This window comes from Corylus avellana, chromosome ca3 (assembly GCF_901000735.1).
Source record: "Corylus avellana chromosome ca3, CavTom2PMs-1.0".
Classification (NCBI taxonomy): domain Eukaryota; kingdom Viridiplantae; phylum Streptophyta; class Magnoliopsida; order Fagales; family Betulaceae; genus Corylus; species Corylus avellana.
Window position 1 is genome coordinate 14,058,802 of NC_081543.1, and position 23,550 is coordinate 14,082,351.

General features: G+C 36.4%; 5 protein-coding genes across 8 annotated transcripts in view; 3 read left to right on the forward strand and 2 right to left on the reverse strand.

The window, feature by feature from the left end:
• Positions 1–7,001, reverse strand: LOC132176548 (uncharacterized). 3 transcript variants are annotated; one of them, XM_059588789.1, is made up of 10 exons: positions 6,677–6,999; positions 5,427–5,554; positions 5,233–5,304; positions 4,952–5,097; positions 4,723–4,837; positions 4,557–4,637; positions 2,580–2,717; positions 1,338–1,425; positions 445–558; positions 1–324 (listed from the first exon to the last, which is right to left on the reverse strand). In XM_059588789.1, the coding sequence occupies exons 1-10, from the start codon at positions 6,933–6,935 to the stop codon at positions 284–286; spliced, it is 1,182 nt and encodes a 393-aa protein (XP_059444772.1). In that variant the 5' UTR covers positions 6,936–6,999; the 3' UTR covers positions 1–283. The 3 variants fall into 3 exon arrangements, with proteins under 3 accessions (XP_059444772.1, XP_059444770.1, XP_059444771.1); XM_059588787.1 differs by having other exon boundaries at positions 4,952–5,304; positions 6,677–7,001; XM_059588788.1 differs by having other exon boundaries at positions 1–306; positions 4,952–5,304; positions 6,677–7,000.
• Positions 7,002–9,316: 2,315 nt separating this feature from the next.
• Positions 9,317–12,128, forward strand: LOC132175023 (vacuolar protein sorting-associated protein 55 homolog). Of its 2 annotated transcripts, none has more exons than XM_059586821.1 (5): positions 9,317–9,494; positions 10,576–10,727; positions 10,861–10,900; positions 11,675–11,759; positions 11,858–12,128. In XM_059586821.1, exons 2-5 carry the CDS (start codon positions 10,626–10,628, stop codon positions 12,048–12,050), a joined length of 420 nt encoding a protein of 139 aa, XP_059442804.1. In that variant the 5' UTR covers positions 9,317–9,494; positions 10,576–10,625; the 3' UTR covers positions 12,051–12,128. The 2 variants fall into 2 exon arrangements, with proteins under 2 accessions (XP_059442804.1, XP_059442802.1); XM_059586819.1 differs by having other exon boundaries at positions 9,318–9,494; positions 10,591–10,727.
• An 826-nt stretch (positions 12,129–12,954) lies between these two features.
• On the forward strand, positions 12,955–15,784 carry LOC132175911 (eukaryotic translation initiation factor 3 subunit B-like). Its single transcript, XM_059588002.1, has 3 exons — positions 12,955–13,386; positions 13,904–14,050; positions 15,404–15,784. The coding sequence occupies exons 1-3, from the start codon at positions 13,051–13,053 to the stop codon at positions 15,524–15,526; spliced, it is 606 nt and encodes a 201-aa protein (XP_059443985.1). The 5' UTR covers positions 12,955–13,050; the 3' UTR covers positions 15,527–15,784.
• Positions 15,785–18,702: 2,918 nt separating this feature from the next.
• Positions 18,703–19,172, reverse strand: LOC132176191 (uncharacterized). Its single transcript, XM_059588327.1, has one exon. It carries the CDS (start codon positions 19,130–19,132, stop codon positions 18,842–18,844), a length of 291 nt encoding a protein of 96 aa, XP_059444310.1. The 5' UTR covers positions 19,133–19,172; the 3' UTR covers positions 18,703–18,841.
• A 695-nt stretch (positions 19,173–19,867) lies between these two features.
• The window catches only part of LOC132173930 (phosphoacetylglucosamine mutase-like), a 6,267-nt gene continuing 2,584 nt past the window's right edge, over positions 19,868–23,550 (forward strand). Inside the window, exons 1-7 of the mRNA XM_059585612.1 lie at positions 19,868–20,044; positions 20,152–20,417; positions 20,870–20,989; positions 21,194–21,336; positions 21,424–21,672; positions 21,866–22,284; positions 22,371–22,546. Coding sequence (XP_059441595.1) covers positions 19,984–20,044; positions 20,152–20,417; positions 20,870–20,989; positions 21,194–21,336; positions 21,424–21,672; positions 21,866–22,284; positions 22,371–22,546 — 1,434 coding nt within the window. The 5' untranslated portion in view covers positions 19,868–19,983. The remainder of the gene's footprint in view (positions 20,045–20,151; positions 20,418–20,869; positions 20,990–21,193; positions 21,337–21,423; positions 21,673–21,865; positions 22,285–22,370; positions 22,547–23,550) is intronic.

A 23,550-nucleotide genomic window follows, 5' to 3' on the forward strand; every position in this document is an offset into this window, starting at 1 on the left:
TGAAATGACAATCTAAAACTTGTATTGACTAAATTATTCACAGGACCCAAACAGAACACTGGTCTACAGGATATAACCGGACCTTATGAACTATCTCGAAACCTGATACAAGCTCTATAATATATTCTTCAATCGTAAGGTTACAAAATTCCCATCAGTCAGACGTCTTGTTCCATCCCCAATAAAGTACAAAAGAAAGAGCTAGACTTAATATTACAAAAGGCCTTGGCTAGGCTCTGAGTTGTTTCAGCAAATGGGGTTGAGAGAGGACGCTGACCCCACGTCAAAAAGTCAGTGCCTTAGGCTCTGCATGCAATTTGTTGTCTAATACATATTAGCTCAGCTATATCAATGCACAGAGGATATGAAAGAATATCGAGCAAAACAGAGCATTTGGAAGATGTCAATTGATCCACAACAACAACCAGTAGTTTAGTGGCTCACCAGCTTCCAATGCATTGCGTTGTTGATCAGAATTTATGCCCATGCCTTCAGCAGACTTCAATTTGCTTGCCTCTACTTTTTTTCTCAGCCTTGAGGAACTCAAAGAGCCTTCAACTATTAAGAGAGAGAGAGAGAGAGAGAGTAAACGTGTTAAAATTGAAGATGAAAGGGCAATACAAGAAATAGCTATAGAACCCCAAAAGCTAAAGATATGTATGTTCACAAACAACAATTACACACATGTTAGCTAGGAAATGAATGCTCAAATAGGATTAAGGACATCACAAGATTGGACATTGCAAGCTCAGATGCTAACAAAAGCTAGAAAGGCTAGTTTAAAAATTGGCTAATCCATTAAACGGGATTTAAAAGAAAAAGGAAAGAAAGATAATTTGTGTTCAACTTTGTGAACAACAGCAAGGTGGAATTACAGGATGCCAGCTTCGTTTGGTTCCCAACTGCAAAACTCAACTCAACTCAACTCAACTAAACCTTAGTCCTAATTAAATTGTGGTCAGCTTTATAGATCTTTTTTCAAGACATGCATCCTTTCTCACCAATTCATCCAGTCCATAATCATATTGTCTGTCACCTTCCTCTTTATCATATCCTTCTTCACAACGTCTAATCGTAGTTGTTTTAGGCCTTCCTGGACCTCTTTTCTCCCCACTTGAAATAAATCACTTTCGCACTAGTACATTTCCGTGAAAAATTATTTGAACATAATCTTACTGAATCTTTATTTCCTAAAAGGCCCCTTGTTTCTCAAAATTTCATTTTGGATGTTATAACTTTTTCAAGTTGTAAGAACAACATCAGCCAGACAAGAGACTGGACCAAGTTGTAACACCCTGTTTATTATTTACCAAAACATTTTGAAACACCTTTTATACCTTGCCATTCCCATACTACTTTTGATTCACCCTTCACAAGCTTTGGATAACGATCTACTCGAGAATCTTCCTGAACCAATTCTTCTACCTGCAAATATTGTGGAAATTATTAAAAAATAATTAATTTAAAGCTCAAAAAAGTAAAAATCATCAGTGGTACGGCTTTAGTAAAAGAGAAGATATAAGCAGTGACAATGGATACAACAATAAATATAGTAGTCCTCAACAAGTTGGGTTGAAACTCGCATTAGTTCATAAGGTCATAATTACTTGTGAAGAACTTTTGGGAGGCAGTGAAGTAGATAATATCACTATCAGCTACTGAAAGAGTTATGAGTTGCACTAGCAGGAGTGATTTGTTTCAAGTAAAAGGATCAAAAGGGAATGAGGAAGGCCAAAGAGAACGAGAGCCAAAGCTCTGAGAAAATACATGATTAGAGGTGGGTAGATTAACCGATTACCGACTTTAATCGAACCGATATTAACCATAACCGATAGTTATCGGTCGGTAATCGGTTAAAAATTTTATACCGATAAGCTTATCGGTCGGTTAAAAATTTTTTATCGAAAAACCAATATGACTGATATGACCGATAAGCTATTTTAATTTTTAATTTTTTAGAATTTTATATTTATTATTGTAGTTGATCAATATAAAAAAAAAGCTTTAATAAGGTATTTTAGCCAAAAATATACTCTAAAATAACTAATTTTTAATAAGCTATTTTAGGCTTTAGCCCAACAAAACATATTTGGACCTCCAAAACAATTAATTTTTGGCCCAATTAGCAACCAGTGAAAGCCCAATAAAAAGCCCACAAAAGCCCAAACCGATTTAACCGACCGGTTAACCGATTACTGATATGACCGATAATTTTCGGTTAACACTTCTTATCGGTCGGTAATCGGTTAGGATTTGGTTAACCGATAGCTTATTGGTTAACCGACTGATAAGCCCATTAACCGGTCCTAACCGACCGATACCCAGCCCTGTACATGATTGCCAATATTGAACAAAAGATATGGCTTTGCAAGGATGAATGGCCAAAAATAATTTCTTGTAGTTTAAGCTGACTCCCAGTAATGAGGCCTTTTAAGATAAATTGAGATTACAGCAAAAAGACAGTTATCTACTAGAATATCAAGGAAACAAACTGCTTACAACACTGTTAATATTCTGCACCAATCCACAACAGAAAGAAGTTATTAACACTATACTCTCTGATCTGGACAAAAGAATACCTTTTTCCATAACACAGGGTCCTTCCTCTCTCTAGGCAAAATAAGATGATCTCGTAACCTAGAAGCAACAACCCAAGGTTCGCGTTCCCCATTTATACTATTCGACGTCAACGCATTCTCCTCCAGTATTTCACAAACCTATCACATTGGCCACAGAGAATTTTATGTTTGAATAAAAATACTAAGCAAATTGAATCAATAGGAATAAAATAAAGGATAATTTTCCTCTCTTAAAGTGCGCATAGATCAGTGAATTTGGGTACATTAAATCAATATCAAATTACAAGAAAAGGATCCACATCTACCAATGCATTACTAAGTATACAAAAAAAGATTTCATCAAAACCGCTTTATGCTAAAGAAGATAAACAAATGCCAGCCATCATGGAAGTCCCAAGTCCCAAGGAAGATAAATTCATTCTCTTTTTTTTTTTGTTGATAAGAGAATTATTTTGAACGAGAGAGAGAGAGAGAGAGAGAGAGAGAGCTTATAGGGTGCCAAGCAAGTACACAAGGGTGGAGTACCTACAGCGAAAATTAAAGAAAGAAGTCCATACAGAAATAAAGTCATAAAAAGTAAGAGCCTGCCATTCACATTCATTTGAATGTCGCCTCAAAATCCTTTACAAATGTTTGACCCCCTCACCGGTTCAACAATTAAGTTTTGTCACAAAGCCACCAAAATCAAGCATACATGGGTGGCTCTCCATGCTGAATGGAAACTTTTATCACTAAAAAATTTAAGTGAAATACAGACTCCAGTATGCTGAAGTAACCTACTGGAAAGTCAGGTGCACACAATGATGTTCATTGAGGTGAATGATTTTCTATTCTTCCATGGAAATAAAGTATGTGTCCAGCATATTAATTGTTTTAAACAGTTGTTGGACATAGTTAACGATGTCTGCTCACTGATTTCTTTATTTTGTATTCTCTCTCAGATTATGGTGAACTTAAAAATTGATCCAGAGATAACATATAAATTTAACATCTTGTTATCTGGATCTAAAGCTTGTACTTTAGTGTAATTTAAGGAGGTTTTAATGCTAAGTGTTAGATATCCTGATATAGCCTTCATTGAGCATGTTTAGTATCTTCACTCCTTATTCTAATTAAAGTGTTGACCAACCCCACTTTGTTTGAAAGAAATATGTTCAGAACACAAAAATGTAAATGTTTATTTATCAATGAAATGTGGACAAAGACTGAGAAGGTTGCTGATTCTTATATCATGTGTCATTTATGCTCTTCCAAAGATCTTTTGATTCTTATTATATAGGCTATGAGTATATCAAAAATGGCCTTGGGAGGGCTTACTTAGAATGGTCCTATCCTGAAGCATTTTTGTATGAAATGAATGCTGTCAAGACTCAAACCAGTACACTGCGTTTGACATCAAGACTTTACCATTAAAACAAAGAATTTAAATTTTAAACAAGGCTATATAAGGTGATTAGTCTTGAATTTCCAGCCTTATCATTTTGGTGGGACACCTTCTTTTTTTTTGTGTGTGGGTGATTGGACAGGGATAGTAAGGTGCTCAACTTGAGGATAGCTCTACCCCTCCCAAACCTCTCCAATCACATGGTTTGAATCAAAGTTATTAAAGGGATAGAGGTATTCTTTCTTGCTAATAAATAGCACATCTCCATTTCTTGGTACTGCTCAGTGCTCACTATTATTCCAATTTCAACATCAGCCTCAACCGTCCTCAACAAATCTTTTCCATTCACCACTATATTATGCATTGGGCACTGTCTGCTTGCCAGCTTCCCATCAATATAATGGATATATGTTTCATGTCTAACTTACAGCCTATAAGTGATCTACCAGCTATATGTTGTTCAAAATCAACCATTGGAACTTTTAAGATTCCAAATCAGCACATTTTAGATTGCGAGGGAGGGGACAATGTAATGAAACAAGAAACTAACATTCAGTCGGCTGTGCTAGGAAAGAACACAGGGCTTTGTATACCTGGTGGTAAAGTTCTTCAGCTCTGCTTGATAGATATTGTCTGCGACGAACTTTCAGGAGAAGAATTGTGCATCCGAGAAACTGCGAATTTTGACATTGTCAACAACCTTCAACATATTGATACCATAACATAAGCATTGAAATAAGTCTCCTAGAAAGAGAATACCAGCACACAAACTGGAAAAATAATAAGAGCATGCTCAATTAGCCACTGACGGATGCGACAGGGAAATGGCTTATAACGCTCAACTAACAAGTCTGGGCACTTCAACTCTTTGATCCTACGTTTAAAAAAGAAAAAGAAAAAAAAGGAAGAATGATCAGGGAACATCCAACCTGAGGACCTGCAGCACTCATTAAATCTTAGACTTGAAATTGAAGATGGAATGGCATACCCACGAGGATTTGTCCTTGTCTCCAATAACCTGCCAACGGCATCCATTGCCCTTTGTTTTGCATACATATAGGTCGCACTGTCCAAGCCAACATTTTTCATCAGCTCATGTCCATCTAACTCCTTCCATACATCATCCTCTCTTACCTGAAAATGGGGTATATAATTAGAACTACAAATGTTGTCAACAGAACTCAAGCACATTGCATTCACTGGTCTATAATAACACAACAATATAGAACCAATTCTGATGAGGTTGAGAGGTTGGCCAAGGTGACAGACCCAAACTGTCCCAATTCCATCGCACAAAAATTGAGCATATGCTTCACAAAGATGAATTTCTACCCACTCCGACTGCAATTTCATTATATATAAAATGAATTAGAAAAATATACACTATACTCATTTGCAATTTTCTAATCCAACTATCCAAATACATCAGTATACCAGAGTGAATAAGTTTTCCTAGGACACACAAGTTTCTTAGCTGTTTCATTAATATCTCCATCTTCTACACAGAACTTCCCATGCTGTGTATAACCGCGCATGCATTCCAACTTGCCTTGATAACATTCTCCGTTACTTGGACAAGGCTCACAGAAATCTGTACATGATGCAAATTGATTAAAATTTAATATCAATATAAGTATTAAACATCACACAGCAGCCTATTTCTAAAGACCACTGTATTTAATATTGGAAACGGTAGTATACAACAACAGATAAGATTAATCACTGAAGATCACACACAAAGTCGAGGGTAGAAAATGTGTTCACAAGAACATGCTTGGGGAGGGGAAAGACCAACAAGCATTGCATAGAGCACATGTAGAGAAAAAGCAGGAGCTATCAACTAAAATGAGGCAGGAATACAAATGTGAGACACTCCTAAATGAAAATGGAACTATATGGCAGATGGGACTTCAAAACAAGATATTCATACCATGTAGAAGCACATAATAGATCGAACACCCGTATATGATCATTATACCAAGACAACCATCTATCCTCAGTGGATTATAATTCAAGAAAGTTGCAACATATATCTGTTGTTGCTTTGAGACCCATAAAGGTGTTCTATATCCAATGGAATACTAGTCCACTTCATATCTTGTTACTTTATGTTCATCAAAAAGAATATCAGTCAGTCTATGAAATTTTCTTCAGCTGACACATATAGATCACAATCTAGAAAATCAGGATTGCCTAATCCAACCATCAGACTTTGAATGAACAAGGCATAGCTTGGAGCCCATTACACAAGCTCACTCGCACTCAAAAACTGCAAGAAGCTTGTCATTCATTATTCGTTTACCAGTTACTAGCAAATAAGATAAGTAAGTCCAGCTCGCACCACCTACCACGCAACTCAGCTTGCCATGATAATTGATAACGGAGCCACCAAACAGAAATTCAATCATCTTGTTCTATAGAAATAATTGAGTTATAACCCACTAATTATTAAACGAGAACATATATACAATCATAATTCACGTGGAGAATCAATCACATTGTGCACAAATTAAGCCACACCTCACACAAACAAGCATACCATAACCACCAAAATTGAACACAGAACCATGAAACCACTACCCTATCAGCATCAACTAAGTACCCAGAAAGTAAATAAATTTGGGTTTGAAACTACATATAGAGTCGGATACTTTCATTTTCCTAGATTTTCTCGGGAACTAAACAAAAAAAAAATAAAAATGAGGGAACTCACCGGAGATTGCATCATGTGAGTCTAAGTCGCCGCTATCGCAGAAGGGCTTAGGTTGGCGGTTGAAAGTGGTGGCCAAGAGGTTGCAGCCCAGAGCGACGAAGGTGGCGATGGCGAGCACGGCCACAAGCCTCAGGAACTCGTTGGTGGAGGGAAAGAAACTCTGTGGGGGTTCCATCAGAGAGCTCATCGAAGAAGTCGAAGAAGAAGAAGGCGGCGGTTTAGCATTGGGTTTTGGGCGCTTCTTTGGAATGGAAGACATGGTTTCCTTCGTGAGTTGTGGCCGGGAGCAGCGTTGCGGGGAAAGTGTAAAGAAAGGAAGCCGAAGTGTGAAAAAAGTAATGTGAGAGAGAAAAAAAAAAAAAAAAAGTTACCCCATGCGAGCCAGGCCCATCAAGTCATATAGATATAGGGCCATTATGGGCTAACCAGTTTAAACCACATTAAACATTTATTTATTTATTTTTTTAAAAAAAAGTATTTAATTATTTTTTAGAAAAGAAAACATGCCTCCTTCAAACTATCATTTTATTGTTAATATCTCCCCAAAATTATTAATTGTGATGTATTTTTATGTTTCTTTGTGTTTCGTTTTTTGGTTTGTTTGTCTTCTCTCTAAATTTGATTTCAAAATCAATCTATGAGAGGAAGGTTTAGTTGTTTTCTAAGGTTTTGTTTATACGAATCCTTAAGAGTAACCATATTTGGTTTCTTATATGTCTTTTATTTTATTTTTTGTTCTTTTAGGAGAGTAAATCATTGATTAATGCGGGAGAGTTTTCAGGCATATAAAAAAATTGTCACTATAGTAGAGGCAATAAAATAGTTTGCATTTGAAAATACACTAATAGCATAAATGAAAAAGCCCGAAATTCAATAATTGAGTGGCGGTTAAAGACGTGATATTCAAAGATATTGTCTTGTAATAATTCGATAGGCTATTGTGTGCGTCATAGATAGTGTTTGAGTTGTAGAGATTTCAAATTATATTTTTAACATTTGTATTGAGGGAGCTTTTTGCCACATTTAATTGTTATATCAATTAAGAGATATCGTTAAAAAAAAAAAAAGGGTCAATTTCCACTTTTGTTTGCTTTAGATAGAAATTTGGAGAGGTTATTGTGAATAATCTCTCTACATATTTGGTTATCCACTTTTTTAAGAAAAACCGTCTCATTTTGAAAAAAAAAAAAAAAGAAGCTGAAAAATGGGATATTTTTAACATTTTAGGCGTAAAAGAGAACATTGCAATCTTAATAATAAATGGAAGGATATTGCAAAAAAAAATTAAAAAAAAAAAGAAACCTTCATAAATATATATATATTTTTTTAAAAGGTGGCCAAATCACCTCAACACTTAGGAAATGGTGGCCGGACTATCTCCAACCTCCAAGCATTTTTGGGGTGGCTCGGCTAGCAAGTACCCCTTATAGTCCTATGAGTTTCGGGCCCTTATTTTCTTATTATTTACTTATTTTGGGTTTTATTTATTTATTTTTATTTTTTTAATTTGTTATGAACTTATAAAAGGTATTTTTGTTTTATTGAGAAAAAAAAAATGCTCATATTATCTTTTTGTCCTCCGCCGCCTCAACTCAAGCCCAGATTCAGCCAACCTACTGTTCCTTCAGTTTTGGATCCTTGTAGTTGTGGTTGTGTGCCTCCCAAACGGTCGGCCGTTGTATTTTAGCATTTGACTTTCCGCTAAGCCCCAGCAAACCCAAAATCAAAGGATCCAAATCACCTGCACTACACCTACAAAACACCTTTGCTGTTACCATCTTATTATTATTCAATTATATTTTTCATTTTTATCCATCAAACATTCAGTATCTCCTATATTTATCCTATTTTACTAAATCAATAAAAATTGATTATTTATTGGATAGAAATTTTTTTCAAACCAGTATGGAAGAAATATTTTTCAACCCATGTATAATAGTGCAAAGTTTTTTTTTTTAAAAAAAAAAATCAATCTGATTTCATTAATAGTGGTCAAGAGTATAAAAGCTCTTACAATACAGTTCTGCAAGATCATAGTCGAAACTAAAAAATTACACGTCAAAAAATCGAAAACATAACAGATCTTACAATAAAAAATCAATCTATGACGTCAAACATCCGCTATCTCAGCCCGATCTTTAGATTATAGAATAGATCTACAAATGCAGACTCTTTCCGAGAGCACAGGAAACCATTTCCCAAGTATGAGCAAAATACTCACACCCAAACCATTCTCTTCTCGACTTGAAAGCTAAAAGCATTATTCACGTCCTTAGCCCAACAACTAGGACCATAAAAATAATGCAAAATATTTATAAATATTTAAAAGACACATTAAATTTAGTCTAAATTAGTAAGCTACTATTAATGAAATTAAAAAATTAATGTACATTTTAAATATTTTTAAATATTTATAGACATTTAACATTATTTTACAAAAATTAAAAAATATTTTCTTCATTTTGAGGAAATTTTTATCCTTATTTAAATTTATTTTTTTTGAACGAACTCTCTACAATCACCTAAAAGTAGTTATCTATCCAGTCGCACCGCCACGTCAATTTGGGCCCCAGCGGGGATCCTTTGAGCATGATGGACCTCACCTCTACCGTTCACAACACTACGTCCAAATTCTAGCTGTACACCTCTTCCTGGCCCTGTGTGTTTTTATTTTTTTGGTAGCTCTACCCATAAAAGGCGCTCACACTGTCTGGTAGATTCCACGGCCATGGCTTAGAACTTCAGACAGAGAAACCCAAATCGAAAAATCGCGTTTCAGGGTAAACGTGTTGGAGAACACTCTGTGAATGCGATTTTGGTAAGCTCACATTCCCCAAAAGTTTTCACTTTGATGTTTTTCGATTTGTTCTGTTTATATATTTTTGTGGATGAGATGAGGGGGAGATTGTGATTATTGGGTTTAATTTCCACCTAAATTTTAGTGTTGAAAGTGGTTTTTACGGTTTTCAATTATGGAGTTAATCGGAATTGCAATGTTTACGCTGGAATTGTAGAGAAGAAAACAGGGGGGAAAAAGAAAAGAGAAACGAAGAACAACTTCTGCTTATGATGATTTTGCTCTACAAATCGAAATCAATGGAATTTTCAGTGTTTTCTGTGTTTATGTATGTAATTTTCAACGGGGCTTTTTTTTTTATTGGTTTCAAGTGTATCTTGATTTCTAGAATTGTGTAAATCTAAAGGAAATGTATTGTGCCTATGGTTCATCTTTTAGCTACTTATCTATTATGTGTAAATCTATATTGTTTCAATATAAAAGAACAACCTTTTTTATTTTGCGTACATTTCATGAGGCCATGTTGAATTTTAACGTCATGTATTTAAATCAGAAATTATAGTATGTATTATGCTATCAATTCACTTGCTGACATCATTGGATATTGCAGTTTGTGCAATATAGTTCATGCTTTTTTTTTTTTTTTTTTTCCTCAAAAAGATGCATTTGTAAGGAACACCGATCTTACAGAATATTCATGTAGTAATTGCTAATACTAGGTACGCAAAACAGCTAACTCAAATTAAGTTTTTTAATTATTATATGGTGTTTACTTGCAAATTGTATGGCTGCTTGGTCTTGAGTCCCTAGTTCATTTCTTTTTTGTGAACACTGTGATATGCAATTAAAAACCTTTGGAATTGATTTTCAGGAAAAAAATGTATTGTATGGATATGTTATGTGTGTCAAACTAATGCAACTAAAATCTGTTCTCTTGGTTACACCCACATTGCTAAGTATTTGACCTGAAACATCACATGAACTTGTTCTTAAGAAGAAATAGATTGGAAATCTGGTAAATAAATGGCTTGCTCAAATTTGCAATCATTGTGGTATGACATAATATATGATGGATCTGCTTCTTAAATATCTGCTTTAATAGCATGTTCTGTTTCAGTTGTTTTCCTCTATGAGGTGAGGCAGACAAGTTTGATGATGGCAGACATACCAGGTTATGTGCGTTCGTGCTTGCATACTGGAAAACTTGCTCTCTTGGCAATTTTGGTCTCTGGAGGGATTGTATTGCAAATTTTGGTCAGTGGTGCTCTTTCCTTTTGATCATTTTTGAATTATTAATATAAACTGAAGCGAAAAAAAAGAAAGAAAAAAAGTTATTGTGACAAAAGTCAATTTACTATTTTCTTACTTATTATGTCTGATGCTGCAGGCATGTGCTTTGTACAACAATTGGTGGCCGATGGTAACGGGTAAGTGACTGAAGTTTTTGGTCTTGGGTTTTAGCATTGGATTAGTTACCAAGGGACTGTGTGTACTGGTGGTGCCACTCTGGTGCTCTTGATAAATTTTCACGTTCAAGTATGGGTAGGTTTGTGTGTGTGTATGAGAGCTGTGACTTATCAAGTTCTGTTAAGGGCTGACATGCTAAAACCCAAATAGGTAATGTTGATCATGTTTTGTAGAATCCTAGAAATTAGTCGAAAAAGAGTCGTAATATACTTTCCCCTGAACTATACAGTTTAGCACAAGGATTTAGGTTGTCTGTTTACCAGAATGGTCCCACCCTACATGACTAGGTGCAACTGCAGGAATCTATAAACATTGGATACAAAATACTTTGTCAGAGGTGGTCAAATTCAACTCAAAATACTTAATCCTAGGTATATACTTTCTAATCTTGAATAAGGTACTATATTATATACAAACAATACTGTTTGCGAGCAAGCAGAAGAGTATGCATGCCTGTCGTTGTTGCTTGCAACTTGCGTATGTGTGGTAATATTCTTTTTCCTTGGTTTCATTAATCAGTTTGGTAATTTTCCTTTGCTGCACACGTTGATATGATCGATACTTGTGAGTCTGTAAGGCTTTGTTTTTTTTTTTTCATTTTGATTCTTCAATTGGATAAATGTTGCTAATGGTGTAATGGGGTGAGCTTGAGTTTTCTTCTATATTAATGTTGGTCCTGTTCATTTATTCTTTTGAAAATTTGCACCGACAGTAATGTTGGCACTTCTTTGCAGTATCGATGTATGTGCTTCTTCCCATGCCTTTGCTGTTCTTTGCCGGATCTGATAGTTCATCTCTGTTTTCTGAATCTGACAACAAGTATGTCCTTTCTTAAAACTAACCGGAAAGAAGACTTTTTGGTGAATTATTCAAATATCATTCAACTTATAATTGCTTCCTATGAAATGATGAAACAGCTGGGTGAATGCGACTAAGTTCTTGACTGGAGCTTCAACTATTGGAAGCCTTGCCATACCAGCCATATTAAAGCATGCCGGTGTTATTAGTTGGGGGGCCCTGGCAATGGAGTTCTCATCATTTTTCATATTTGTTTTAGCCATAATGTGTTACATTAGGATGAATAGTGAAGATGATTACAGTGTGCTTTGAGATATGGCTCTCCAGGTGCCTTGCTCTATTTGTGTAAACAGTCTCTGCTTCCATATAAGAGGATTTTTGTTTCATGATTGTTGAGCTTTGCCTTAGTCGATTTAGAGTGATTTTCAATAGAAGTGTTTTAAAACATTTTGTTGCAGAGAGACTCTGTTTTTATCATTAAAGCATGTAGGCTGTCCCTTCGTTTTCCAAAAATTTTGGCTGAAATGATGATGAACTATCTTTTAGTTTCTTTCTCGATATCCATACTAAAAGAATAGATTGAATTCATAGTTGGGTGGTTCTTGTAATGGCTAATCTCAATACTGATTCTAAATGGAGGTGAAGGCTAAATTGATGCATTTATAAAAATCGTGAGGCTAATTCTCATTTGTATTAAGTATTTACTTTAACAATTAATTTATACAACATGGTCAACTTTAGACACTAAAATCTAAATCCCAAACCCATCAAGTTTAGCTTAATCTTACCAGTCATTTTAGGAAGAGATTTTACTTGAAGTTATGATTTTAAAACTTTCAATATTGATTTCTTTTAAAACTATTATCGTCGCTTCGTGGCGACAACTCTCACTACGGCTGTTATCATTGTTGTTATACCATTATTATGAACCATATTACATTATAAATTTATCGAATTAATACAAAATTTAAATTGATTGGTATCATTTTAAGCAAATTTCAAAACTTTCACTCCACAGAGCCTATGAGCCTAATGGGTTTTTAAACTTTTGTCTTAAAATCATCCTCCACTATCAAATTTGATCCATTCTAATCTCCATATTACATCAGCCTAGATGATTTAAAAAGAGAGAAATATTTAGCAAAAATCCTTAAAAAAAAAAAGACAAAGAAAAAACACCCTTTTCTTAAGCGGCAATATCTTCTTTCAAAGAACACAAGAAGGCTATTATTACGTTCGAGATCAAACAGACACTGCTGTAACTTGGCATCTAAGCTATCCTAGTACAAAGAAACAATTCAAACCTAACTCCATGGAAAGCATAGAAGCCAAAGAAGCCGAGCGACTCGGCCACGACCTCGCGTCACTCAGCTTAGACTCCGGATACCCACATCCCGACAACGATGGCACACCGAACGATGAAGATTATAACTACGATTGGCTGCTCGAAACCAGTTTCTTCAACAACGTTGTTGTGGTGGGCAATCTTCCAGTTGTCGAAGCTGGCGGAGTGGAAAAGCTTGAATCTTGGGTTCAGATGAACTGTGGCAAGTACGGTTTGATAAAGAAAGATGGGTTCTCGATGCCCCTCAATCCGCGAACCCAGGAGAGCTTAGGTTATTGCTTCATCGACTATAACACTCGCAAGGTACTGGGTTTTCTCTAATTTCTCTTTTTCTCTCAATTTTTTTTTTTTTAATATAAATTATTTTGTGATTTTTTTTCTTTGGATAGGATACCCAATTGGTCTTGGCCCAGTATTTCTGAATCTGTTTGTTAGATGGTTGAATAATTAAATTTACTATTTAGCATAAGATAAGTAGATATTTATCATAGTATCAGAATGGGTCCTCTGAGTTTGAACTCTACTCCAGTTATAGGTTTTTCTGTGTGGAAACGAAATGTAAATTTGAAGCAACATCTTATGTAGCATTGGATTTTGTATCTGCAAAAAATCAAGAGTACTTTTGCAAAAAAAAAAAAAATAAATAAATAAAAAAGAAGCTCACCAGGCTTGTTTTTGATATTCTAGTTGTGAAGTTTGTTCTGTTTTTCTCTTCTTCTTTTTCTTTTCTTTTTTTGAATTAAGTTTCTTAAATTCTAATTTTGTAGAAATCATTATGCATATATGGTGTCTAATTTTTATTGCTGGCATTTCATCTTAGGAAGCTGAGAATGCTCAGAAGAACATAAATGGTCAGAAGATGGACGAGGAGCACACATTGTCAGCCTATTTATATGAAGCATTCGACAGGGTTATGGACGCTCCTGATGCGAGGACTCCTTCGGAGACTGCACCCTACTTTGACAGGGTAATTGTCTCAACTTGATATTAAACCACCTCTTTTCTTTTCAATTTGAGCAAGCAAATATGTTATGTTATAATTTGATATATTACATGAATCTTGGCCACTTCAAGCCTTCTAATTTATATAGTGTGGAGACCATATAATTTCGCTAATCACCAAGATGTATCCTACTTCTTCACATGATAAGGCGCGATTTTGTTGACAAAGCTTATGGGTGAAAAACACAGCTCTTTGGGCCAACAAACTGTTCTCCCTTGACTTCTCACTGTCGTTTGAAACCATTTGCAACCCAGCCATCAACTATGGGAAAGTACAACTTGCCAATTAAACATTTTCTAGAACAATCTCACTACAATGCTGTGCCATAGATGTATTTCAATGTCTCAAATTTTAAATGCCCAAGGTACAACTTATTGCCATGTATGGATTACGTTAGCACAACCTAGCTGCTCTATATATTGTGTTCTTCCACTTCTGAATGATTTTCATGGTTCCTAAAATGGCAGCACACAATCCTTATCACTGTCTGGCTTCAAGCTCAAAATAGTAGCACCATGACACTAGGCATGGGTACTGATGTTGCATTTTTATCAAATATGGATTCAAATACAGGAATTCAGTTTGATTTAATGAGATGTTTAGAATTTTCACTTTGCCAATCATGTAGGGGAATTAAAGTGTAGAAGATGAAGTTTTAAGATTTATTTATTTTTGCCAACTTGGTATCCCCCCCTTGTTTTGGGGTTAATTCTAGTTTGTTTAGATTAAGCAAATTATGAAGACATTAACATAGTATTGGTTCTTTTATGTTGCGACTTATGTTTTTGCAAATGAGTTAGCTTCTACATTCAATCTCATTCTTGCATGGTGTTGCAATTGGGTTTGATATGCTTCAAGCAAGAAATTGGTCATTCTATTTTTTGCTGTTCTTCGTTTTAGTTCAGCACTTCTTTCTGTTGGTTTCCTTTTGCTGGTATTTTATATGTTAATATTTTTTATGTTTGGTTTTGAAACTTGATATAACAAAAAAATTTGCTGGTGTGAGTGTGTGGGCGCTTTGTGTTTATGTCTGTATCGGTTTGATTCAGTAAAGGATTGCAAGTTGCCTTTCTTTTGGTGGAACCATATGCATAAGAAAACATTTTTGCTCGGAGGAGCTTAGTGAATGAATTTTCTGGTATGTTTGCATTGCTCTTGTGATGATAGCGCTGGAAAGGTTTTTTTTTAAGTCTACATGGAATATTGTCAGTTTCTTGCTTCATAGTTGTTCTTTCTTTTAGCATATAGGCTTTTCTGATGGAAACATTGGGACAGATTCTGGTACAGTTCTATCTTATGTAATCAATTTTATTGAAGGAAAATTCGCAACAATGGGATCAGAAAATGTTGAGAGATGGAGAGGCAAATGAAGAGGAAGATGAGATTAAGTCAGTTGACATTAAGGAAGTACCGACCATTAAAGAGGAATTGCTCAATTAGGGGCGAATATGGACTGATGGTTTTGAGTCCTTTCAAAGGTTTTTTTTTTTTGACATGTTCACACAAAGAAAGGGGGAGGGAAATTCAAACTAGCGACCTCCGCTTTATGAGGCGTGGTTCACTGCCTATTGAACTACCTCTTACGTACAGAATCCTTTCAAAGTTAAGTACTATATAATGTTTCAAGTTTTGTGAAAAATTTCATCTAACTGTTTGGCGTGCCATTATTGCATTCGTATCTCTTTAGTCTTTATTGTGTTTCTACAGGCAATTTGTAACCCTATTTTTTTTTATTATTATTATTATTATTTTCCAGTTTACATTAGCGAAAAATGTAATTAAAAAATGAGCACATACTTCCCATTGCTGTTTTGTGACTTTTGGTAATCTTGGCAGCTCTTAAGAGCATATGGTTGTGCATTTTCAGTATAATGTACTCTTGCAGGAGATGTAAAACTTGCCATCTTACAGAGAACTAAAACATGCAAACACAATTTATTGCATTCCCATGAAAACATCCCATCTCATGGTTGCAAATGTTTTAGAAAAATATGACAGTTAGAAAATGACCATTGAAAAAAAAAAATCTTAAAAAAAAAAGAAAAATAAAAAAAGATTTAAATAATATAGAGAGAATTGATAATCAATCATTAACTAAAATAAATAAAGTAGCTTTTTTTAGATAAAAATATGGCTAAGCCATTGGATATGCTAGCATGCTTGGAATGGTTACGGGGAACATGGTACTCCAGGGGGTTTAAGGCTTTGTTTGGCAACAGCCTTGACCCAGACACTGTTCAGTGTCTGGGTCAAGGCTCGGCTTTTGGTGTAAAAATTTACCAATTTTTTCCTATTTTACCCTTACTTCTTCCTGATTGAAACACGACCGTGTTGTGGAATTTCCCACGCTGAAATTCCCCTCCTGCAGTCACCAAAGCGAGACGTCTCCCTTCCCTCCGATCACTACTGCCATTACCATGAAACGTTCAGTCGAAGACGTTTCCGCCGTCACCACCGCCACCACCGCCGTCGCCAAGAAGCCAGTCTTCCTTACCAAAGCCCAGCACGAAGAATTGGCCCTCAAACGCCGTCAACAAGAAGTCGATCAACTCCACCATCGCCGTCAAGAGCTCCTCTCCTCCCTAGGCCGCCCCTCTGACGTCTCCGCCTCTACTTCCAACCATGACGCCAAGCCCTCCGATTCAGACCGCCTCCGCAACCGTGACCGCGACCGTGACCGTGACTGACGCGATCGAGAGCGCGACCGGGACCGTGAGTTTGAGCGGCGGAGCCATCGCGAGAGGGATCGCGAAGAGGAGGCTAGGGCTTGCGAGCACGAGCGTGCACGCTTAGAGAAATTGGCGGAGCGAGAGCGTGACAAGGAGCTGGATGCCATCAAGGAGCAGTACCTGGGGTCGAAGAAGCCCAAGAAGCGGGTCATCAAACCGAGCGAGAAATTTCGCTTCTCTTTCGATTGGGAGAACACGGAGGACACCTCCCGCGACATGAACGCTCTCTACCAAAACCCTCACGAGGCCCAGCTCTTGTTTGGACGGGGCTTCCGTGCCGGAGTGGACCGCTGCGAGCAGAAGAAGCTAGCCGCCAAGAATGAGAAGGAGATGCGGGAGGAGATTCGCCGAAAGGATGGCATGGAGGAGAGGCCCGAGGAGGCGACGGCGCAGAAGCTCAAGGAACGGGCTGGAGGATTTTCGAGTTTGAGAAGCTAGGGGCTCTGTTTCGTTCACTGCGCACAACTTGTTGTTTTGCAAATATAAGGAACAAGACATATAAGGGCAAAAGTGTAAAAACATATAGGGAAAAAGACAAAAACAGTAGTGAGGCCTGGGTGAAGGCTGTTGCCAAACGCCCCCTAAATAAACTGAAAATATCTTGCTAACAGCTGGTACAGAACATATTATCATTAAAACCTAGATGATTCAACATTCTGTAAGGTTGCTCACAACATATTATTATAAAAAAAACTTGGATGGTCCATTCAAATTAAAAAGAACCACAAATCCCTACTCAATACCCACTCTCTCCTACCATGTCCTAATGAGTAATGACCCCCACGTTCTCTACAGAATACCAAAGGGCTTCACCAATTCATAGCTCCATCTCTAATCTATCATGAACAAAAACATATACACAATTCACTATCAAAATCACATAATTTGAATCATTCTCATCACATCCTTCAATCTGAGAAGAAACACAAAGCAATACATATCAAGAAACAAGGAGTTGTTACCACATAGTTTTACTAGCTTATGAGAACGAACATTCATGAAAAAATGTTGTATTGTGAGTGTATAACACTTTTAATTCGTGGATATGGAGTTCCAAAACTACACAAGATTTCTACTCAAATCAACTAAAGGCAACTTAATATTGACCTACTTACACTATTTAGGCCTCGTTTAGTAACCGGCTCAAATATTTCTCTCTATTTTTTTTTTTTTTCTCAAAACTATTAACAAACAATTCAGAACACAAAACACTTCTCAAATGTGACCCCACCAAAAAATACTTAAAACTTTTATATCACATCAAATCTAAAGCATAAACACTTCTCAAAAACCATCATCAACCATACCCTTAGCAATTATCACTTTTCCTCCCCTAATATTTGTGAGTGCATACACATACAATACATGTATACACATGTATCATATAAGCTAGCTCAACCATTCTAACTTATGAGAAAATATAAATGCATTAACCCAAAACTATCTCAGTTATCAAAAGAATAATGCAGATCACCAAATCCTAATCATACTTAAAACTATTTTACACTTCTTATTATGCACCTAAGCCTGAGGTATAGCAAGAAAGAAGCACAATGTCAATGGTGCAGGTTATACAAAACACCTACAACAAAGAATACCCAGCCACAACATCATTCCAATGAAACAAATGTATCCAAGAAACCTATAACTAAAATCCAGTAAATCGTTTACAACCCTTCAACAAGAAAGCACAAAAATTTACCTCAACCAGTCTAGCTCTAGAAAGCACACAAAATCTAAACTAAAGTAAAGGGCTTTTTTTTAACTAGAAGATACGTCAATCACATGCATTAACTAGGCTAATCAAGAAAAACTGATTTACCAAAACCCATTTTGGATAAACAAATTAAAAAGAGATGATGAAATTACCCATTTCCAACAAAAGTATACGCAGAACCCTTTTCAAATTTCACATATATAACAAACAAACTCACAAAAAGGGTCTCTCTAAGTTTCAATTTCTTCTTACAGATAAAAAAAAAAAATACTCTCCCTTACTCTCTCTGAGACACACTCTCGCTCTCAGTCAGAAGACCACGCGGAACTGGGGCGCGTCGGAATCGCTCGCGGGGAGAATCTCCCAGCGGCAGGGCTCGAGGTCGTCGGAGACAGGGCAGTAGCCGGCGAGAGTGACCTTGTCGGCGGATGCGGCCACCGACCCGAACTCGAACACCGTAATGTCGGGGGGTCGGGACACCTCCACGGCGCCGTGCATGCCCGGCACTTCGGCTGCGGGTTTCGCGTTCGGACTCTCCGCTGGTTTGGGTTTGGAGTCGGGTTGCTGTGGCTTGCCTTTGAACCAAGATAGGAGACCCATGGCTTGGATATGGTGTGTCCGTGGGAGTGAATGGGTTCACTGGCTCAGGGTTTTACTAAATACTATTGGGGATTAGGGTTTGACAAAATGACGGAAATAGCCTTTGGTTTTGATGGATGAAAACTTCATAAAATCCTTTTAAAGTTGTTGTGGTTTTTAAAATTATAATTGGATTAAAATTCAAATATGATTTATCTAAAATTTAATGGTGATTTTAAAACTTATATCAACTTTAAGAGTATTTTAGGAGAATAAAAAGATGGTAAATTACTAAATAAATCATTCTTTTTAGAATAATGATTTATGAGTAATACTAAAAGGAAAATGCTTCAAATACTCATTTTATTGACATTATACTAAAATTATTTTTAGCATTTCTTTTTGGGAATTAATTTAATTTAAAATTTAGTGAGATTGTTGTGGATTAATGGCATGTGAGACTTGTGAGTGAATTTGAGATAAGGGAATTAGAGGGATAAGAAAATATTAATGTATTCTTTTTTATAACATGTCCGCAAAAGAAGAAAAAATTATTCAAATTAGCTATCTCCGTTTCATAAGGCGTAGTATTTCACTGCCCTTAAATTAGTTACCTCTAAGAGATTTTAATATTATTGTATTCTTAAGGGTGGATTTTATTATTATCACTGCCCTTAAATTAGTTACAAAATAAAAAATTGGATAAGATCCTATATATATATATATATATATATATATAAAGAAAAAAAAAAAAAGTGGGAACATTGCGTCTGACGGAGGCACAGTATTTCATCAAATGGACGTCGTGCGTAGCCGTTGAAATCAGAGAGAGAATCCACCACCACCGCCACCACCATTGCTGATCATCAACCATGAACGAAGACCAACGCTCCCTCCTTCTCAGCTCCTCCTCTCGCTTCCCTCCTCCCCAAGGTTCCTCCTTTCCTTTTTCTATCTCTCTCTCTCTCTGTTTTCCACAACAACAAAAAAAAATGATGATAATGAAATGATAATAAATATATGTGTGTGTTTTTGTGCAGGGGTGAGGTTATCATACGGTACGGCGGGGTTCAGGGCTGATGCGGCGCTGCTGGAATCGACAGTGTACAGAGTGGGGATCCTAGCGGCGCTGAGGTCGCTGAAGATGGATGGATCGGTGATTGGGGTGATGCTCACGGCCTCGCACAACAGGGTCTCGGATAACGGAGTCAAAATCGCTGACCCAAGTGGTGGAATGCTGTCCCAGAGCTGGGAGCCTTTCGCTGACGCCCTTGCCAATGCCCCCACTTCCCAGCACCTCCTCCAAGTCTTTCTCTTTCCCACTCTCTCTTCTTTACTCTTTATGTATATGTATTTATGTATGTATGTAGTGCCCATTTGTTTGTTATGAAGGATTCGTTTTGTTTGGGACAAAGAGAATGTTAATTTTAGCTGGAAAGGGTGATATGCTACCGTTTTGTTATTAATATTTTTGGTTGAATGGAAGTAACATTTTCTAGAAAGAGTTGAGGATTTAAAATACAATTCAAATTTACTACTTTTAGTGGGTTTCTTTTGTAAGAAGCTAAATTTTAAATGGAAGGTTAGAGACTCAAAGATACTACTTTGAAGACCTTTTGTATGGGATTTTTTTTTCGGGGTGGGGATTAGCTCCTGAAAGTAGGTGTAGGGGGTTGTATGTCTTATTGGATTTTACTTGGAATGCCTGTATCGAAATGTGGAATATGCTTATGTTGTTTTATTTTCTTTTTCGGACAGTTGATAACCGAATTTGTGGAGAAGGAAAACATCTCGTTGGAGGGAGTGAGGCGGGCCGAGATATTGTTGGGCAGAGACACAAGGCCTAGTGGGGAGTCTCTACTTGAAGCTGCTAAACAAGTACTACATAGCCTCTTTCTCCTTAATAATTTCTTCTTCTATTTAGGTGTTTCTGTTAAATATTTCTTGTGTACCCGGGTTGTGACTTTCACTTTTTAATGATATTTTGTTTACTTATCAAAAAAACAAACTTTGTACAAATGGATTTGGCATTGCTTCACTTGCATTAAGTACGTTTTGCTTATGTTTTAAGTTTGGTTGAAGGGAATCAGTTCAATTCTTGGAGCAGTTGCCATTGATATGGGAATTGTGACAACCCCACAACTGCATTGGATGGTGCGTGCGAGAAATAAGGGCATAAAAGCATCAGAACTTGATTATTTTGAACAACTATCGAGCTCGTTCAGGTTTGTTTGAGCTAAAGGTGAATATGATTTGTTTGATATCATGTTGTCTTTATAGGCCTGTGCTATAGAGTTTATGTTATTGGTTAGGTGCTTGATTGATTTGATCCCAAGTGGAAGTAAGATAAGTGAGGTGGATGAAAAATTGGTTGTTGATGGGGCTAATGGTGTGGGTGGAGAAAAGCTTGAAGTTTTGAGGAAAATGTTGGATGGTATGGTTGTTGAGATTCGTAATTCTGGGAAAGATGGAGGTGTGCTCAATGAAGGTGTTGGTGCTGATTATGTGCAGAAGGAGAAGTTTGCTCCAAGTGGCTTTGGTTCCCAGGACGTTGGACTAAGGTCAGCATCTCTAGTTTGATAGTAAATGATTCTTGATTGTCAACTGTACAATAAAGGTTTCCTTTTTTCTAAGTTGACTTTGACAGGAATCAAACTTGAAAATTTATCAATTAGTTAAGTATCTTTGATGCTTAGTATGACATTGACTAATGTGAGTTGGAGTTTAATTTTGTGATTGGTTCTAGTATTTCAGGTGTGCTAGTTTAGATGGGGATGCTGATCGACTGGTATATTTTTCTGTGCCATCAAAAAGTTGCAATAATATTGATCTTGTTGATGGGGACAAGATGTTATCTTTATTTGCTATCTTCATCAAGGAGCAACTAAACACCCTCAGCAAGGAGGGTACTGAAAATACGAGCAGTAGTTATCATGCTCGTCTTGGTGTTGTACAGACTGCATATGCGAACGGAGCATCAACAGATTACCTCAAAAAGTTGGGCTTAGAAGTTGTGTTTACTCCAACAGGAGTCAAATATTTGCATGAGAAAGCAGCTGAGTATGATATTGGGATCTATTTTGAGGCTAATGGCCATGGAACCATCATATTCTCAGAATCTTTCCTATGTTCGTTAGAGGCCAGATATCAGGAGTTTTCTTCAGTATCTAAAGGTTATTTCATATTTTCATCAATTGTAGCATTCCTAATATGATGATTAAGTGATGTGCTTCATGAATGATTTCGTTGTTTGATTCAGGTTCAGAACAGCAAAAGGCTGCTTTGAGACTATTGGCTGTCAGTAAGTTGATTAACCAAGCAGTTGGAGATGCTCTGAGTGGGTTGCTCTTGGTGGAGGCCATTTTGCAACATATGGGGTGGTCAATACAGAGATGGAGTGAGCTTTATAAGGATCTACCAAGTAGGCAGCTTAAGGTCAGTTTTCTTGATCACTTTCTATGAAGATAATCTTGTTATCCTGAAATTGGAAGGTGGATGTGCTTTTCCCTTTTCTGCGCTATATATGAGCTCTTTATAGGCATTGTGGATTCTAAAATTTAAATGGAGTTTACTTATCAAAAAAAAAAAAAATTTTGATGGAGCTTTATATTCGTAATCGGTCCAGTCAGTTCTAACTTTCGGGTCTAGTATGAAATTTCAACTCAAGGGCCAGTTAGTTTTCCTCTGCATCACTAAATGATGTTTGTTCGTGCATATGCTGAAAATAAAATATTGGAGTTTTGTCGAATCATTTGAGACTAAAAAAAAGAGGTCCCAAATTCTTAACAGTTAGTATTTATGAAGAATAAGTGTAACATCCTTTTCTGTCACAATGAAGAGATTTAATTGTTCTCTAATTGACATGGGTGTTGGAAGACTAATTTGATCTTCAATCTTTTTAGTGGCTGAATGGAAATGTTTTAGAGACATCTTTAATTAAAAATAGCTGATGTGCGAGGATTATTTCCTCTAAACGAGTCAATTACCTTCGGACCCAAAAAAGAGGGGGGGGGGAAAAAAAAAAAAACTCTCCAAGTACATGATTTTGTGATTCTTCTCTGAATTAATATCCCTAGTGGACACTTGGATTTAGGATATTTTCAGACATGTCTCCTCAATTTCCTGAATGGTTTATAAAGGTTATCAAGAGGAAGAAATCTCCACCCCAACAAAATCCCCTGTTTCTGTCACCTGACAAAAAAAAAAAAAAAAAAGGATGCCAAATTATGAACATAAACAGCAAAAGGCAAAAAGTTCAATGGTGCTTAGAAATAATCATATGTAAATATATGTTATTGAGTTAATCTACAGTATCATACATGAAGAGATCTCTTATCAAAAAAAGAAAAAAGAAAAGAGAGATCTCTTTCTATGCATCTCACCCATTGGAAAATCCTCCTTTCTAATTTCAAAGGTAAAATAGTATAATTAACTCATCC

Excerpts from the sequence above, each read along its gene's own strand:
- LOC132176548 (XM_059588787.1), bottom strand. The coding sequence starts at position 6,935 with ATGTCTTCCATTCCAAAGAAGCGCCCAAAACCCAATGCTAAACCGCCG. Across the intron at positions 1,426-2,579 it reads ACCCTGTGTTATGGAAAAAG|GTAGAAGAATTGGTTCAGGA; the intron begins GTATTCTTTTGT and ends CAATATTTGCAG. Across the intron at positions 325-444 it reads ACGCAATGCATTGGAAGCTG|ACAACAAATTGCATGCAGAG; the intron begins GTGAGCCACTAA and ends AATATGTATTAG.
- LOC132175023 (XM_059586821.1), top strand. The coding sequence starts at position 10,626 with ATGATGGCAGACATACCAGGTTATGTGCGTTCGTGCTTGCATACTGGA. Across the intron at positions 10,901-11,674 it reads TTGGTGGCCGATGGTAACGG|TATCGATGTATGTGCTTCTT; the intron begins GTAAGTGACTGA and ends ACTTCTTTGCAG. Across the intron at positions 11,760-11,857 it reads TTTTCTGAATCTGACAACAA|CTGGGTGAATGCGACTAAGT; the intron begins GTATGTCCTTTC and ends ATGATGAAACAG.
- LOC132175911 (XM_059588002.1), top strand. The coding sequence starts at position 13,051 with ATGGAAAGCATAGAAGCCAAAGAAGCCGAGCGACTCGGCCACGACCTC. Across the intron at positions 13,387-13,903 it reads TCGACTATAACACTCGCAAG|GAAGCTGAGAATGCTCAGAA; the intron begins GTACTGGGTTTT and ends ATTTCATCTTAG. Across the intron at positions 14,051-15,403 it reads CTGCACCCTACTTTGACAGG|GAAAATTCGCAACAATGGGA; the intron begins GTAATTGTCTCA and ends ATTTTATTGAAG.
- LOC132176191 (XM_059588327.1), bottom strand. The coding sequence starts at position 19,132 with ATGGGTCTCCTATCTTGGTTCAAAGGCAAGCCACAGCAACCCGACTCC.